This window comes from Carassius gibelio, chromosome A24 (genome assembly GCF_023724105.1).
Source record: "Carassius gibelio isolate Cgi1373 ecotype wild population from Czech Republic chromosome A24, carGib1.2-hapl.c, whole genome shotgun sequence".
NCBI lineage: Eukaryota > Metazoa > Chordata > Actinopteri > Cypriniformes > Cyprinidae > Carassius > Carassius gibelio.
This window is the reverse complement of record NC_068394.1, coordinates 7,159,576-7,175,940: the sequence shown is the minus strand read 5'-3', so window position 1 is coordinate 7,175,940 and position 16,365 is coordinate 7,159,576. Positions and strand designations below refer to the sequence as shown.

Below are 16,365 nucleotides of genomic sequence, written 5' to 3'. Positions count from 1 at the left end.
CTGTGTACAATTTGAAAACAGCTGCAGTTTGTTATTCAAGCAGCATCACTCCTGATTGATAGATTTTATAGTAAACAGATGATTTTTCATTTCCATCTATACATGATTCAGTTTTATTCCTACCATTTGAAATGACTTAATTCACAGAGTGTTTCAGTACAGACAGATAAGAGCTTTCAAAAAGCTCTCAGTACCCATGTTTCTATCTCTGCGTGTTGCTCAGGGCTATCAGGATGCCACTCAAGCCCAGCGTAATTAAACTCCAGAGAATAGACCAAAATGAACCTAGGTTAACTCAACAGATAAGATCTACAAAATTTGTATTTGTATAAATCACCTGTCAACCAATGCAACATCCAATGTGTATGTTTAAAGATGCAAATAGGCTAAAAGACAAATAAAATGTAGGCCTTCTAACACACAAACATGCTTAAAACACCATCTAGTGGACAACTTATGAAAAACACTCTCACAGACAAAATCTAGTACTGTAATTGCCTACAATATCTACAGAAGCAATATTAGTACTCAAAGACAAAGGATAAGTTAATGGAATTGGCTTTTAATTCACTATGGGTGTGATCTTTTAAAGACTGATGGGCCTATTAACCACTGAATTGATTATTGCTCTTTTAGCTCTGAGATCGTCCCCCATCCACATTAGCTCAAGCCATCAGTTTTAGTGCATTATGGGGAGAGAATGGGATGGGTTTGACTAAAGATGATGCATGCCCTGATAATGTAATGATGTTCTTGCTCTCTCACAGACAGTGCAGACCCCTCTACAGACTCTTCAGGTTCCAGTGCACTCATAGGGCACAGTGTTACCATAGGAACAGTATACATAAATGCACATAATTCAGTTACTACCCTTGTCTCAAAGACAGAATAAGGGGGAGAGTGAGAGAGGCAGAGGAAACAGTTAATTGAGTAGCTGTCTTTATTTTTCATTCTAACAGATCTGAGTGCTCTGAATCATCTGAGGGGCCTTGTGTATGTGATTTCTTAACTATCACATCATAAATAATGTACAGGCTAGTGCCACAAAAAAAAAAAAAAAAAAAAAAAAAACCTTGCCTTTGGGGGTAATTATGGGTTGCAGAAATAAAATAGAATTAATGTTAATGTGTAAGTATACACTCTAAATATATATATATATAGAGAGAGAGAGAGAGAGAGAGAGAGAGAACATTTTGTCAAGAAAACACTTTCAGTTTTTGAAAATGTCATTCAGTGTTCCTTGTTGTTTCTTTGAAATTAGTTACATTTATTACATTTACAAGCAATTTCTGCATGAAAATTGTTTCTAAACCAATTTTTATTCCCCCATTGAATTTCATTATATTCTGTAACTGGTCATCGTGTGTCTTAAAAGGATAGTTCACATGAGATTGAAAATGTTAATTTACTCTTTCAAAAGGATGGCCACATAAATATACCTTTAGCTGTTTTGCAAGCACTTAAGATAAAGATTTATTTTATTTTTGTAATTTTCATATTCACAAGCTGAATATGAATATTACATTTAAGTTCTTTGAATATATAAAATGTATGCAGTTTTTTATGTATAGTTAATGTACCTAGTCTCAATTAATGGGTTTAGTATAACTCCATGCATAATATTATTATTTTTGTTGTTTGTTTAAGATCATTTGGACGAAGTAAAGCATGTGAAACTGCAGTGCACACATTGTATTTTCACATTCACAAGCATTCTGCTTCAGTGAACTGCCAGTTGGCTGCCTCTGGCATTGTTCTACAAAACTCTCTCTTTCATCTCCAGTTTCCTCTGGGCAGAATGAAGATTTGGCCCCCTGGACATTTGATGCCCTTATACTTTGTCACTCTCCTTTACCTGCTCCTCAGAATAACAGCAACACTACTACACACAGACTGACAGATGCATCTCCTCAGGACCTCTGGGCTATTTTTAGACCTTTCCTTTTAGCACTCCAATCAATGAAATTCTGTTCCACCGTTTTGCCTCCTGTTATTTCTGCCTAAATGGAGGTCAAAGCAATTGATTTTGGTTCACATCTTATCTGTATTATTGGATTGCTTCAGTATGTGTGTGTGTGCTTAATTCAAGTTTATGTCCAACAGGGCTGGTTCCTTTTTTCATTCATCCAGTTTCCTTATGTGCTTTATTAGACTGATATTCATACATGTTTCATAATTGGTCACGTGATTTTCTCTTCTTGTTTGGTGTGGGAGGCATTGACGGCCTTTGCCCTCCCCCTTCTCTCCAAACTTAGATTTATTTCAAAAGTAAAAAGTGAAACAAAAAAAAAGAGTGAAAGTGATTTCATGGTTTTATGTAATCCCCCCGATGGAGGTGCCTCTGCTACACCCTTAAAGGCGTAGTTCACCCAAAACTTCATTAATTTGCTGAAAACTTACTCAGACTCAGGGCATCCAAAATGTAGATGCATTTGTTTCTTCATCAGAACAGATTTGGAGAAATTTGGCATTGTATAACTTGATTCTCTGCAGTGAATGGCTGCCTTCAGACTCAGAGTCCAAAAAGCTGATAAAAACATCACAATAATACACAAGACCAAATCCATCAAGGCATTTTACCTTCAAACATTCAAAGTTATTGGATATATATATATATATATATATTATCCCAGCTAAATATGTAGTCTATAGACAATGGATCTGATCACCCCCTGTTTTTAATTTGCTATAGGACAGGTTGACTGTATATTATGCTGCTTATTAAGACCAAATTAATAAATAAATACTTTTAACAGATGGGTTATTTGAAAACAGTTTCTGCTGCATAATTTACATCAGGTTAAATCATGAAATAAAAATTCACCTTGTCTTTTCTTGTTAATGTATGTAATAGGTCTTATTGTGAATGACTGTTTAAACATTTATTTTAATTATAACTTAAACTTTCTGATGAAAACGATAGACTTCTCTCTTCTGAAATATACCAGCCCACATCTTAAAAGTCTCCATGCTACATGTTTTTGTTTTCTACTTTTTCTATAATTCGTTAGACTCTGATGTATGTCACAATACTGAAGCAAAGACCTGTTTCATTATGACTTTATCATGTAAAATACACCAAAAACAGAGTTGTTTTTCTACAACAAAACAAAACAAAACCACAAAGACAATTATAAAACCTCATCGTTTTCAATCAAATAAAATGACAGACAATGTTAACTGTTATCAATTTATAGCACTCTTAAAACAACAGTGCCACCTAATTTGCTTGTGTAAAAAAAACAGTGATGAATCAAAGAAAGGCCTCAAATGAATTTTATGGTCCGTTTGGCATTTGCAAATTTTAACTGAGGTCAGACAGTAAAATGCAAATTTGGCTGAAGCATTCAGATTTGTAGGCACTGTGCATTTTATCTACAGTGTTCCAGCGGCTGAAGGAGGGCCAGGTGCTCAGTTGTCAACACGGCCCCAGGATTCAGTGTTAGTAACTGCTGTTTCACTATAATAAACCAGTGAACGGGACAAAATAGGGAGGTTTGGGTTCTGCTGTGATTGAAATCTTCACAGGGTCCTCTTTTTCATTACCACACTCGACAGGACTTCGTTCCCCTGTTCAGGATTGACGTCTCAGGGCAGTTAAAAGCTTTATGGAACTCTTCATAGTTGCTCATCGCCCCGATAACCCTTCACCATAGTAACAAGAGTAAAGTAAAGGACACTACAAAATATAAGGGATGTAATATAGATGGAAATGAGCTGTGTGTATATTAATGCATCACACCTATATTTAGGAGGGCTGTGAACTCCACTCTGGATCTGATCACGTGCTGCTTCTGGTCTGTAGGCATTACAGCGAACCTAGTAAATGACAATATATACACAACCAATCAATAAGAGTGCCATTTAAACCAGACACTACAGGGAAAACCATTGTTTATTTCACGCACTGGATAATTTTAATCTCGGGCTATTCGGCTTTTCATAACATGTTATTTCAGATCAGTAGAAAAAAATATCTGAAACACACTTTTAAGAGTTTATTTTATTGCACGTATTGTGCTCTATTTGCTTCTGTAGATTTCAGTTACATTATATCTTTAAAAGCCATTTTCTCAAAACTTCAGTTCAATAGCATTTACACACACCAAATTTTCACTTTTGTGGAACCCTTATTCTGAGGGTTTTTACAAAGGCAATTTTGTTCACATATCATTTGCCTGATTTTATACAAAATTGGATTCCTAAAAACAAAATGAAAAATGTATTTTTTTCTGACTGTTGACACTATTTTCTGATATATGGAGTGATTAAAGAAGGAATATCCAAAACCACCTCAAAAGAAAAATGAAACAACTGTCTTGAACCTGGATTTATTCAATATACAGATCTCTCTTTTGGAAATATATGCAAATTAGTGCATATTTAATTGAATAATCCATAATTTGCATATCTGAACAACATTTCATAAATCTTGTAATACAGAAATGTTTGCAATTCTTAATGTTATAAATCAACTGGGGAAGTCAGGTGATTTATATTAGTTAAACCTTTTACCATATTAACCTGGATTGTCTTGTCTTAAATTACATTTGCAAATAACATTTACTTGAAGTATTCACTTTGAAAGTTGTCTGTATACAGTTGCAGTCTTTCTTAAACAAGCACAGAGTTTTAGAAGTATATCAGTCAGGTTTTAAAGCTCTTCATAGCACATAAATGGTACTTTTAAAGGACTTTTTCTGTCCACCTTGGTGACATTGTTGCCTCATCAGCACCCTTTCCAGTTGGAGTCCCTCAAGGCTCTATTCTTGGCCCAATGCTAGGGGTGCTCCAATCAGGATTTTTGAGGCCGATCATTGACTATTAGCTGACTACTGACTATTTTCAGGTGCTGCATATCACTGTGCCTGCTGCACCCATGGTACGGCAGCAAAGTTCCTTGATTTTTATGCCAGAATAAGAGTATAGTTCCTAGCCATCAGCCTACCCCATATTGGCTTCCCTGAGGATGGCCCCAACTTAGTCTGCTTTTAACACATTTTTATTCTTTGGCATTTAATTCAGTTTGAGAGCTTTGTGTTTCTCTCTCTCTCTCTCTCTCACTCTCTTCATCTTTGCTGTTTTACATTTTTACATACAGTACCTTATTATTGTTTTTTTATTATAAATTAAACTTGAAACTTGATAGTACTGAGAAAGTGCTTACGTTTGAGTGAGTATTGAAAATACCATGTCATAAAATGCTAATTCTAATCTTGTAAACTATATAGGATACACATATAAAACACCTAAAAATGACTTTTTCCCATTCAAACCCATTCAAATTTTTTAAGAATAAAATATAATTTTGTGATATCTGACATTTAAGCCTAAGTATTTATGTGTGAAATGCATAATACCGACATGAGCATAACTGAGGAAAAACAGCTGGTTGTTGGTCAGACCCACACCAGGTAGGAGGGGCTCCTCGACTCCTGCTCTCTCTTTTTCAATCCATCTCCTATAGGCCTGCAGACAAGTTCACATATACACCAATACAGACACATTATTAAAAGAATTGTTTAAAAAAAGAATCTTCATTTCATTCCAAAAATGTTTTTTCATCCATGGAACACAAACGGGGGAATTTTAGGTTCTAGTCATTTTTTCTGTGCAATTAAAATAGTGCTTTAAACTTTAAAAAAAGGATGAAAAGAACCATTAAGATATGATTAAATGAATTTATTTACTGAGAATCATGCGAATGAATCATTATTTTGAGTCACATTTTTTTATGAATCAATTCATCTGATTAGCAGTCTGAATGATGTGTACACAAATCAACAACAAATTGTAATTTATTCTCAAAATTTCCCTTTTTGTGATCCATCAAAAAAAAAAGTCCTACAAGTTTGGAATGAGACAAGTTAATGGTAAATCAGATTCAGGTCACTTTTTAGGCATAATTATAGTGGAAAATGCTGTAATACCCTGAAAGATTCTCTCATCCCTCCATTGTCAGCAATGTTCTCTGCCAGCGTCCTCTTCCCCTTGACCTTGAGAGGGGATTGTGGGTATTAAGTATTAGATTGGAAGCTCTACTACATTTTGATGACATTTTTGAACAGAAATGCATTAATTAGGCTGGTGTCTACTGTACATTTAGCCCCGCCTCTTTCCAGTAGTAACTGTTGTACTGGTCAATCATGCATTGTGTCTTTTCAGTGAAGCGGGTGATTGACAAGTTGCTCCACCACTGGTCCAGGTTCCCATCTTTGTCGTATTTCCTGCCTAGTTAAACACAGACAAACACAGATGGGTTGTCTAGATGGCAACACATATTGAGACTCACCTTCCTAAATCAAATGGCCTCACCATTGTTATCAAAGCCATGGGTCAGTTCATGCCCCACAATTACACCAATTGCTCCATAGCTCAAGGATCTGTCACGAGAAAAAAAAAAAGTTATTTTTCCTAGAAATCCACATCTCAATATAGAAATGAGCATACTATGAAAAAAATTAATTAAAACACATCAACAAGAAGAAGTGTCTATGTCTTACCTAGGGTAGTCAAGTCCCCAGAAAAATGGCTTCTGAAGTTCTCCCGCAGGGAATCCTGGGAAGGAGAAGATTAGCCACAGAATAAAAGAATGCGATACAGTGTATCTAAATGCACATCAAACATCTAAAACCTGATAAATACCAAACCAGAAATGTTTATTCAGTATAACTCATATTATACTGGATATCCTTTATCATTAGTAATGCACTTTTAAAGGCAAAACATTGTTACTGAGGTTGATTTGTACACAAAATTGTGTAAAGGGAAGCATAATATACACACACTAAAACGTCTTTTATGTATCATTTTATGATCATCAAGGCTACATTTATGTCAAAAATAGAGTAAAACAGTGATATATTTTTTTACAATTAAAAATCTCGAAATTAAATTATATTTTCATATATTTTCAAATGTAATTAATTCCTTTGATGGCAAAGCTGAATTTTCAGAAATCATTCTAATATGCCGATTGGTCCTCATGTAAAAAAAAATTGTTTATCAGTTCTGAAAACCTTATATATTCCTAACTTTATATATATACATTTATTTATTTCAATGCATCCTTGCTAAATAAAAGTTTTAATATCTTTAAAAAAATTATTTCAAGTCTTCATATTTCTCTCTTTTACAGAAAATTTGACCAATCAAAACCAAGTATTCAACAGAGCTTTTTATTTATCAGTGAACTGAAATTCATAACTCACTGATCTGGTTGGTAGAGGAGCTGTAAAATGCATTTACTGTTGTTGGGTTGGTGAACCACCTGAGGGGAACAAAGTGATGTTTCATCATGTTCAAAGCCAGATTCATCTCATTTTAACAGGCTTTGAAAATGCTGACAATTTACTCTGTGCGTGGGACTGTTTTCCTCAGCCAGCCGATGTCAGACTGAGCTATGAACTTCAGGGTCTGCATGACATTCCCAAAGTAGTCCGTCTCACTGAATGACAACTGTGCATAAACATAGAAACCTTAATGACTTTGAGTTGCACTGATATCTGCCAAACACAATTAAAACAATTAACCATCAGCAACTGAATCCAAAAAGCTTGCAAACATACTCGTTTGATGTCCTCGTTAATATATGTGTCATTTAAGATGAACTCTGGGTAACCCACTTTCGCCATGACTGCATGAGCCTAATGTGAGATACGGATAGTAATGATGTGAAAAAGAACAGTTTCATTGATGCTGTGTATTCATAGCTGTCACAAATACACTGGAAAACACCTTTTCTGTTGCTTTTCTCTTTGTTTCTTTATCCATCCAGTCGTTCTCCTTCTCAAGCATGTCAATAAATGCCCATCGGATACCATTGATCAATTCCTCCATCTTCATAAATGTTGAAAGACACCAATCAGAGGAGCATTCAAAAGCATGTTCATCAGTTCTACAGTAAAACGAGATCCAGTGTTTTATTCTGTTATTCATGATAAGTTCCACTAGATGGGGACAGAAATTGCATCCATCACACCGAAGCCTAGTCTGGTTGCTGAGAATTCAGCTTTGATATATTATGTAGAAAACAGAAACAATTATTATACATTTTAATAATGTTTCACAACATTACTGATTTAACGGTAGTTTAATCAAATAAATGCAACCTTGGTGCATTACAAATCAAAAAAAAAAAAAAAAAAAAACACTTTTGAACAGTAGCATATGCAAAAGCAATTTATTCCTGATATGGCAAAGCTGAATAAATATTGTACGAATGGTTTGCATAACTTGTGTATTAGGATAAAAATCCTAATATTGTTTTAATCTATCTTAAAATATTATTTATTCCTGTAATGGCAAAGCTGAATTTATATGTATACTGTATGTATGTATGTATGTATGTATGTATATATATATATATATATATATATATATATATATATATATATGAATGTGAATATTTGTGAATATTTGCACTTAATATAATATTTGCACTTAATATAAGTTGTACCATGTGTTTCTTGTCCTCCAGGAAGTGCTTATCGACAAAGAGCCTACCGGTGGCATAGCTGAGTGTGTTTTCTACATAATTCACACACTTGTCCCAGCGAGGGGTCAGAGAGGTGGTGCCCGTGGTAACCTTAGAAGAGACGGTTATTTCATATTGTAAACCCCAGCAAATCTATTTTTATCCAAAGATTGGTGGAGAGTTCAAATGAGCAGGTGGTTCACTAACCCGAGCAAATTCCAGGTATCTGTAGAGAAAGCGTCGGCTCAACGTGGTGATTCTGGAAAAAACTGATCTCCATATGACATAATTGCCAACTGTCCTGGGGCGAGGTTGGAGAAAAAAATAATAATAATAAACATTTGGAGCAGTTAAATTACAGCGTAATCTTAACTGTTATTGAGCAAGGCTTTTGATAAACAGGTAGGACATATAAACAGCACACACAGTGATCACACAAGTGATATTGTCCAGACCAACAGAAGCAGAGCCTCAGGGCTCTGATGTAGGTTTTAATGAGGTTTAATATTTTTAAAGCTGTCTGGATACCTGGTTTCTGTGCTGTTGATGAGTTTGAAGAGGTCTTTAAAGTATTGTGGGGCACGTACAATCACCTGCTCCGAAGAAGAGAATTTCAGGTCTGGATACAGCTCAGTGTCAATCACTGCTCGGACAAAACCCAGCCAGTTAAACTGCAAAAAATAAATAAATAAATAATAATAATAATAATAGATTAAAAAAAAAGATAACCTGTGTTTTGTATTAAAGCTTATTTATGCCTCAGATAAATAAAAGAAAATTAAATTAAAAAGGTAATTGTGACTTTTTATATACAATTCTGATGTTCTTTCACACAATTTTGAAAAAAAAAGGAAAAAAGAATTACCACCTCAGAGAAAACTAGTGCCGTCTAAATAGAGTCACAAATCAAGCATAATGTTAGTTCTGGCAGATCACATTAGTCAAGCAAGAACTGTGAAAGGAAAAAGTCACAGTTAACTGTTTTACCCTATGGCAAAAAAAAAAAAAAAAAACCTTAGGGAGATGTCAAGAAAAAAACAGAATTGTAAAATGTAAATTAGCTTATAACTTGCAATTGTAAGATATAAACTTGGAATTCAGAGAAAATGTAAACTTGCAAGTAAACTGCATAAGCAAAATTGCATCATTCTAAGCAATTAATCAGCTTGGCTCATATATTTGTCTATCATTAAGTAAGTGTGTGTGTATATCAGTATGAAATGGCTTATAATGAACATTTATATGAATTATAATGCACTTACGTCTGGAACAGTGCGCTGCAGTTTGGACAAGCTGTACTTGTTGTACATGTTCTCACTGGTGCGGTTCTCATATGGGATCACAATCTACAGAAGAGCACACACTCCACTGAAGCATCGAGTACCTTGACAGCACTATTTTCTTTCTCAATGCCAGTGATTTGAAGGAATGTGGTTTCTCCAGTGTTTTGGTGCTCACCTGTGCAAGTTTGATTTCAAAGTCAAGTACTGGTTTCATCTGAGCCTCAGCATCTTGCTCATTGGCTCCCAGCATGACAGAAACGTCAACCATTAACCTTAAAAGAGCTTCTCGGTACTGCAGAGAAGCATGAAAGAAAGATTTAAGAATGCTGGGAAATAAGCAGGGCTGACTGTGACGGTGTGTAATGATATATAGGCTGACAGATATACCGATGTACCATTTGTGCCTCAGTTGTATTGGTGATGTAATCTTCTCTGGATGACAGTGACAAAGAGGCCTGATCCAGCTAGGAAAAGAAATGAAGAATAACTAGAAATCTTTTCACCTCAATGTTATTGTTTGGCAAATGGGTAGCCCCACCTAAAACACCACTGGTTGAGCTACAAGTCGACATGTCAATGCATTTAGTTTTGACATGTAGGTCTCACCTTGATGATGTAGTGGTCTGAATTCTTGTCATCAGGAGAGACATAAAGCCGAATAAGGACGGACTTGCTGTGCTGACTGCGGATCTGTGCCAGTGTCTCCACCAAGTTAAACTGAGACTCCACCCACCGGGAGGAAGAGCCCAAAGCCTCGCCTAAGACCGGCCAGCGGAACTCCTTCTGCTTTAGATTCTTCAGCAGAGGTTTTGCATCCACAATCTCCAGAGCAGCTGTCAGGATAGAGGGAGGAAGGGAGTGATTCTTACAAGGATTCCTAACTTTTTAGTCAACTGAAGTCCTAAAACATTTACTTGAAGTTTGCCCTGAGATTTTAATGAACAAAGTTAAAAACATTCTCTGATGCTATTTATTGGTAAAAAATATATATATATATATATATATATATATATATATATATATATATATATATATATATATGTGTGTACATACAGTACAGACCAAAAGTTTGGACACACCTTCTCATTCAAAGAGTTTTCTTTATTTTCATGACTATGAAAATTGTCGAGTCACACTGAAGGCATCAAGGGCTATTTGACCAAGAAGGAGAGTGATGGGGTGCTGCGCCAGATGACTTGGCCTCCACAGTCACCGGACCTGAACCCGATCGAGATGGTTTAGAGGTGAGCTGGACCGCAGACAGAAGGCAAAAGGGCCAACAAGTGCTAAGCATCTCTCGGGGAACTCCTTCAAGACTGTTGAAGACCATTTCAGGTGACTACCTCTTGAAGCTCATCAAGAGAAAGCCAAGAGTGTGCAAAGCAGTAATCAAAGCAAAAGGTGGCTACTTTGAAGAACCTACAATATGACATATTTTCAGTTGTTTCACACTTTTTTTGTTATGTATATAATTCCATATATAATTCCACATGTGTTAATTCATAGTTTTGATGCCTTCAGTGTGAATCTACAATTTTCATAGTCATGAAAATAAAGCAAACTCTTTGAATGAGAAGGTGTGTCCAAACTTTTGTCTGTACTGTATATATATATATATATATATATATATATATATATATATATCAAAAATACAGAAAAAAAAATTATATTGTGAAAAATCATTGCCATTTTAAAAGCTGTTTTGTATTTTAATATACTTTTAAATATTATTTATTCCTGTGATGCAAAGCTCAAATTTCAGCATATATATACATATACATAATTTCTTTTTTGATTCCTTGGAGAATTCTTATCCAGCCTGGATACTGTGATTGTGTCATTGTTTTAATTATTTTGACATTTATTTAATACCATAACTTTCTGGGTAAAATAAAGTTTTACCAGTTGTCGGTGTTTAAACTGATTTTTTTTCATATTACATTATATAATACATAATATTATAATGTTATATTTGATTAGATGTCCCACATCCCTATCAATATATGAAATTACAAACATCCTTGCTAATAATTATAATATCATTTAGAAAGTTATCACAACTGAATATTACTGCACATATGAAACTGTTCTTACATTCATTCATGCAGGACACATAGAGGACTTTGGCCTTCTTCACCGCCTCAATATCATCTCCTCCGATGGGCTGCTCTAACAACTCTGTGGCACAAAGATTCAAGAGTAAAGCACCTTATTTGGGCTGAAGGTATTTTTCTGTCAGAATAATGTGGATCAGTGCACCTTTCAGTTTGAGGTCTACATTCTGTCTGAGCCATGGGTAAATCCCATAGCTGGATGAGTCTTCGGGAATGGGGTTGTCCCGGAGCCAGCCTCCGCATGCATACAGGTAGAAATCATCACATGGTTCTACTGTCTGATCCATCTTACTCAGGATGGAACCGGCTAGAGAAGACACATCACCAAACACCGATTCAGCATTACAGTAATCTCAAACAAGTGTGTTTCTAAATGATAATGCCTGCTTAGTATGTTCAAAGTAAGAGTGAGTGAAGTTTAGGGAATTGCTACTGTAAGTGGTTGTATGCTGGCTCAAGTTTGAAAAAAGTCCCCATTGTACTCTAGAGTCTGTATATGGATTCATGATGTAATTTTACCTGCTTCGATACACTGTGGGGTGAGACAGATGTCATCATTGCTTGCTTTGTGTGACACTACAGGGCAGAGAAAAATAAATATGTCAAGCAGAACGATCAAGGGAACTATGCCCTGAAATGACTGCCAAACATGACGTTATGAGCGAGTGCGCACACGCGCACACACACACACACACACACACACACACACACAATTTAGTTCCCACTGAGCTCAGGCTTCAGCTGTCCATGCTCTGGATGTCACAGGACAAAAACATAGTGCATGCTCTACTACACACATACCAAACAAGCTACACATCTACAAACAGGGCTGGTGAAAACTTATGCTACATTATTTTCTTGTTATATGTTACTCCATTAAAACCAGCCTATTAGGTATTCTTAATAAAATATATATAAATGATATATTATATTTTCTTAGTATTTATGTATCTACTATTACATTGAATATTAAATAACAAAATATTAATTAATTTTTTATTTAATATATAATTTTTATATAATATTTATTTATTTAATTTGCGCTAGTTACAAAGCAATATTTTTCATTTTGATTTAGTTTAATGTGATGTACTAAAATTGCAAACTAAAATAAAAATGCATATAAACTATAAACAAATTTTAAAAGCTGTAAATAATAAAATTGACAAGAAATTTCTTCAAATTAAATAACAAAAATAATCAATGAAAATACAAAAATAAAAACAAAACTAAAAAACTAAAATAATATCTCAGGGATGCTAAAATAACACTGGTCTGATTTTTTTGTGTACATTGAATTTAAATTAAATTCATTTTAAAAATTAAAAATATTTATTTGATATATTTAGCTTTTTACAGAACTTTTAACTATATTTCTTTGTAGATGCACTGCTTGCAATGTATACCTTTTCGCTGATGAGGATGGCAGGGATCCAGTTTTATAACATATGTCATAAAATGGTGTCAATTTAGAAGTCTGGGTACACGATGCTGTGTTATCCCAATATTGTCTGCAAATATGCTGTACATAGACCCTGTAGTAAAATAAATTAATGGAGTAATAAAAATATACATTTTTGCAATATCTATGCACTGAACCCAATCAACGCAAACTCTCAATGCAGAGGTTAGTGAAGCTGTGTGAATTTGTTTCAGTGAGTTGGACAGCACAAATTTGCAAATATCTCGTTAAATTGGACAAGCATTGCTTTTAAAGGCCTGTGTTTATGGTTCAGTCCACAACTGGACAGCAGATGACCACAGCAGGATCCAGCACCCGGCCCCATGGGACTGAGCCTCATTATCCCCACAACCAGCAGAGAGAGTCTCGTGTGTGTGTGTGAGACTGGAATATGTACAGACAGAAATGAGCATAATTACACTCTAGTCTCACCACAAATGAGCAGGCAGCCCTCAACAACTGAGAACAATAAGAAGAACATCATTTATTTGCTGTCTCAACTCTACACCACCCAGAAGACACTTATGTAAACCAAAACACATCCACACACACTTGTACAGCATGTCATGAAACAACATTCACAACATCTCAGGAGCCAAGAGACCCATTCATATCATTTGAGCACTCTTAAAGTGACAGTTCACACAAATTATAAAAATGTTGCCTTCATTACTCACCCTCATGTCATTCAACAAGTTGTGCAAGTCATTTTTGTGATGCTTTTTTGGAGTTTAACATCCCCTGAACATTACATACTTATATATGTATATATATATATTATGTTCAAGAGAAAAAAGCATGGAAGCTTGTTTCAGCAAAAATATACTTTTCTTAGAATTGCAAGATATAAACTCCCGCTTTTTTTCTAGCAAGTTCAAGTTTATATCTCAATCATTACATCTTTCAATACTGTTTTTTTTATTTTCTCTCTGTCACATAGAACAGGGACTGTGTGACTTTTCTTCCCAGTTTTGTGACCCCCCCCCCCCCAATTATTCTTTTCGCAATAGCAAGTTAAAATCTCACAATTCAGACTTTCTTATCTGTATTCTTAGTTTTTTTTCTCAAAGTAATTTTTTCCTTACAATTCTGAGTTTATATATCACAATTCTGAGAGAAAAAAAGAACATATAAATAAGATATAAAAAATGCAAAAAATGTAAATAAATAAATAAAAGGTGTCAGAATTGTAAGAAGAAAAAAAAGCCACTATAACCGTTCTAATATTATACCATGGTGGAAACAATCTTCCATACAATTCATACAGACTGGGAATTTTCATTTTTAGGTAAACTATCCCTTTAAAAACGCACTCTTTCCTAAACTTAAGCACTCGGATTCCCAAATTACACAGAAATACACACTCTCAGCCTCAACTTTAATGCACATATACATGTTTTCTGACCAAAGCTACTTACTGTGCTAATTACAGCCTTCAAAGACACACTGTGCGTGTAACAGCATACACTCCAAAAATAATCTCACACACAAACACAACAACTGAGCTTAAAGCACAAATATCTGTCTATGCAAATTAGCAGCAAGTACATAAATAAGCATGCAATTCACTCACCCGTAATGACAGCTATCAGTAGTGCAATGCATACACACACACATACTGCTAGTGCGGCCTTCAGGAGAGTGTTAGGGCCCACACTCGTTTTGGATCCTTCTCTCCCCAGCCTTTCCATTTCCATACTACCACTGAGTTGAGTGTGTTCTCTCTCTTTCTATTCCTCCCTCTGTCTCTCTCACCCGGTTTTCACCCCGCCTGGCCTGGAGATATGTGTTTTTAAGTCCTGATCCCAGGTCAGCGTTCCTTTTGGGGCCATGCAGAGGAGTCTCTCCTCACAGGTCTCAGATCAATGGCAGATACACAGCATGAAGAGCCATGCTTTACATGCCAAAGAGTGTCCCAGACTAAGAGAGAGGATAGGAGAGAAGAGAATAATCCAAAAGGGAGGGGAAAGAGAGACAGGAGATCCAAGAGTAGGAGGAATTCTTCACCTTAGAGCCAACTGGAGCACCTACTTACAGGAGTAATTATGTGGCGTCCTGCAGGAAGGGCTGGATGACTGGATGTGTGTGTGTATATATATGTGGATCTACCTCTGTTTATGCTCAAGGTGTGTGTTTTCTAAGTCCCTGCACCTTCCCACTCAACACTAAGTTTGAGATGTTGAGCCCTACGGTTAAATGTAAAATGTAAAATGTTCCCTGTTTGTTCTCAGAATTTAAAATAAAAAAAATTAAATCTTATAAAAAAATATAAAAAAAATTAAATCTTATTAAAAAATATTAGAAACTATAAGAGCATATCAGTGATACTAAACTGTATGGACATGGTACATTAATATGTTGCCATGGTGTTAACATCACAGTACCATGGTATGGACACTACATTTTTGTAAAAAAAAATAAACATCCATTAATTTAGATTCAAAATCATTAGCTGTTTTTACAATTGTAATCATCTCGAAGCAACTAAAAAGTGTCTAAGGCATGGCTTTCCAGTAAATAACCAATTTAAACAAACAGACTGCAGAGATTCCTGTGAACATAACGTAAGCTTCCTTAAACTCTTATCTTATCTTCTGATAAGAAATACATGCACTTGCTGAGCCATCAGGAGATGACAGGACTGCGGTCTAGTTTAGTTAATGGAGGGCAGCTTTCCCTATGTTTTGAGTCAGAAAGATGTCCAAAGTGTTAAAGATCCACAGCTGTTAGTAGCTGGAGTGAATAACCAATTGAAATGACCTGACCGTGTCATTTTTCCAGCGTGTCTCTGAGAGACTCTAAGCAGTTGTCCAACAGATGATGCATTTACTAGAATTAATAAATAATTGACATTGAAAGGGGATCTAAAACATGATCTCATCAACAAATTAATCAATTTTAAGCCTCAAATATCAAATCAATTTGTCACATCACACAAAAATAACGGCAGGTGAAGGTCAGTGCTAAAACGCAGCTTAAAATAAGGTAAAGAGGCCACACTGACATCGAATGTGACAATGCAGTCAGTCA

At 35.3% G+C, this 16,365-nt stretch overlaps 1 protein-coding gene across 1 annotated transcript; it reads right to left on the bottom strand.

Annotated features, from left to right (window-relative positions):
* Positions 1-2,707: 2,707 nt before the first annotated feature.
* On the bottom strand, positions 2,708-15,349 carry LOC127946578 (phosphate-regulating neutral endopeptidase PHEX). Its single transcript, XM_052543250.1, has 22 exons — positions 14,909-15,349; positions 12,393-12,449; positions 12,019-12,180; positions 11,854-11,937; positions 10,366-10,592; positions 10,155-10,223; positions 9,935-10,051; positions 9,739-9,822; positions 9,005-9,147; positions 8,684-8,777; positions 8,459-8,587; positions 7,738-7,839; positions 7,569-7,646; positions 7,355-7,458; positions 7,212-7,270; positions 6,504-6,558; positions 6,316-6,383; positions 6,101-6,231; positions 5,931-5,996; positions 5,365-5,469; positions 3,743-3,819; positions 2,708-3,645 (listed from the first exon to the last, which is right to left on the bottom strand). The coding sequence occupies exons 1-22, from the start codon at positions 15,030-15,032 to the stop codon at positions 3,543-3,545; spliced, it is 2,238 nt and encodes a 745-aa protein (XP_052399210.1). The 5' UTR covers positions 15,033-15,349; the 3' UTR covers positions 2,708-3,542.
* Positions 15,350-16,365: the final 1,016 nt, after the last annotated feature.

What these genes read in the sequence shown, in the direction of transcription:
- LOC127946578 (XM_052543250.1), bottom strand. Translation starts at nt 15,032, where the DNA reads ATGGAAATGGAAAGGCTGGGGAGAGAAGGATCCAAAACGAGTGTGGGC. An exon ending in ACTGATAGCTGTCATTACGG is followed by an intron (nt 12,450 to 14,908) that starts GTGAGTGAATTG and finishes TCTGCCCTGTAG; the next exon opens with TGTCACACAAAGCAAGCAAT. An exon ending in TGTGTCCTGCATGAATGAAT is followed by an intron (nt 10,593 to 11,853) that starts GTAAGAACAGTT and finishes CTATCCTGACAG; the next exon opens with CTGCTCTGGAGATTGTGGAT.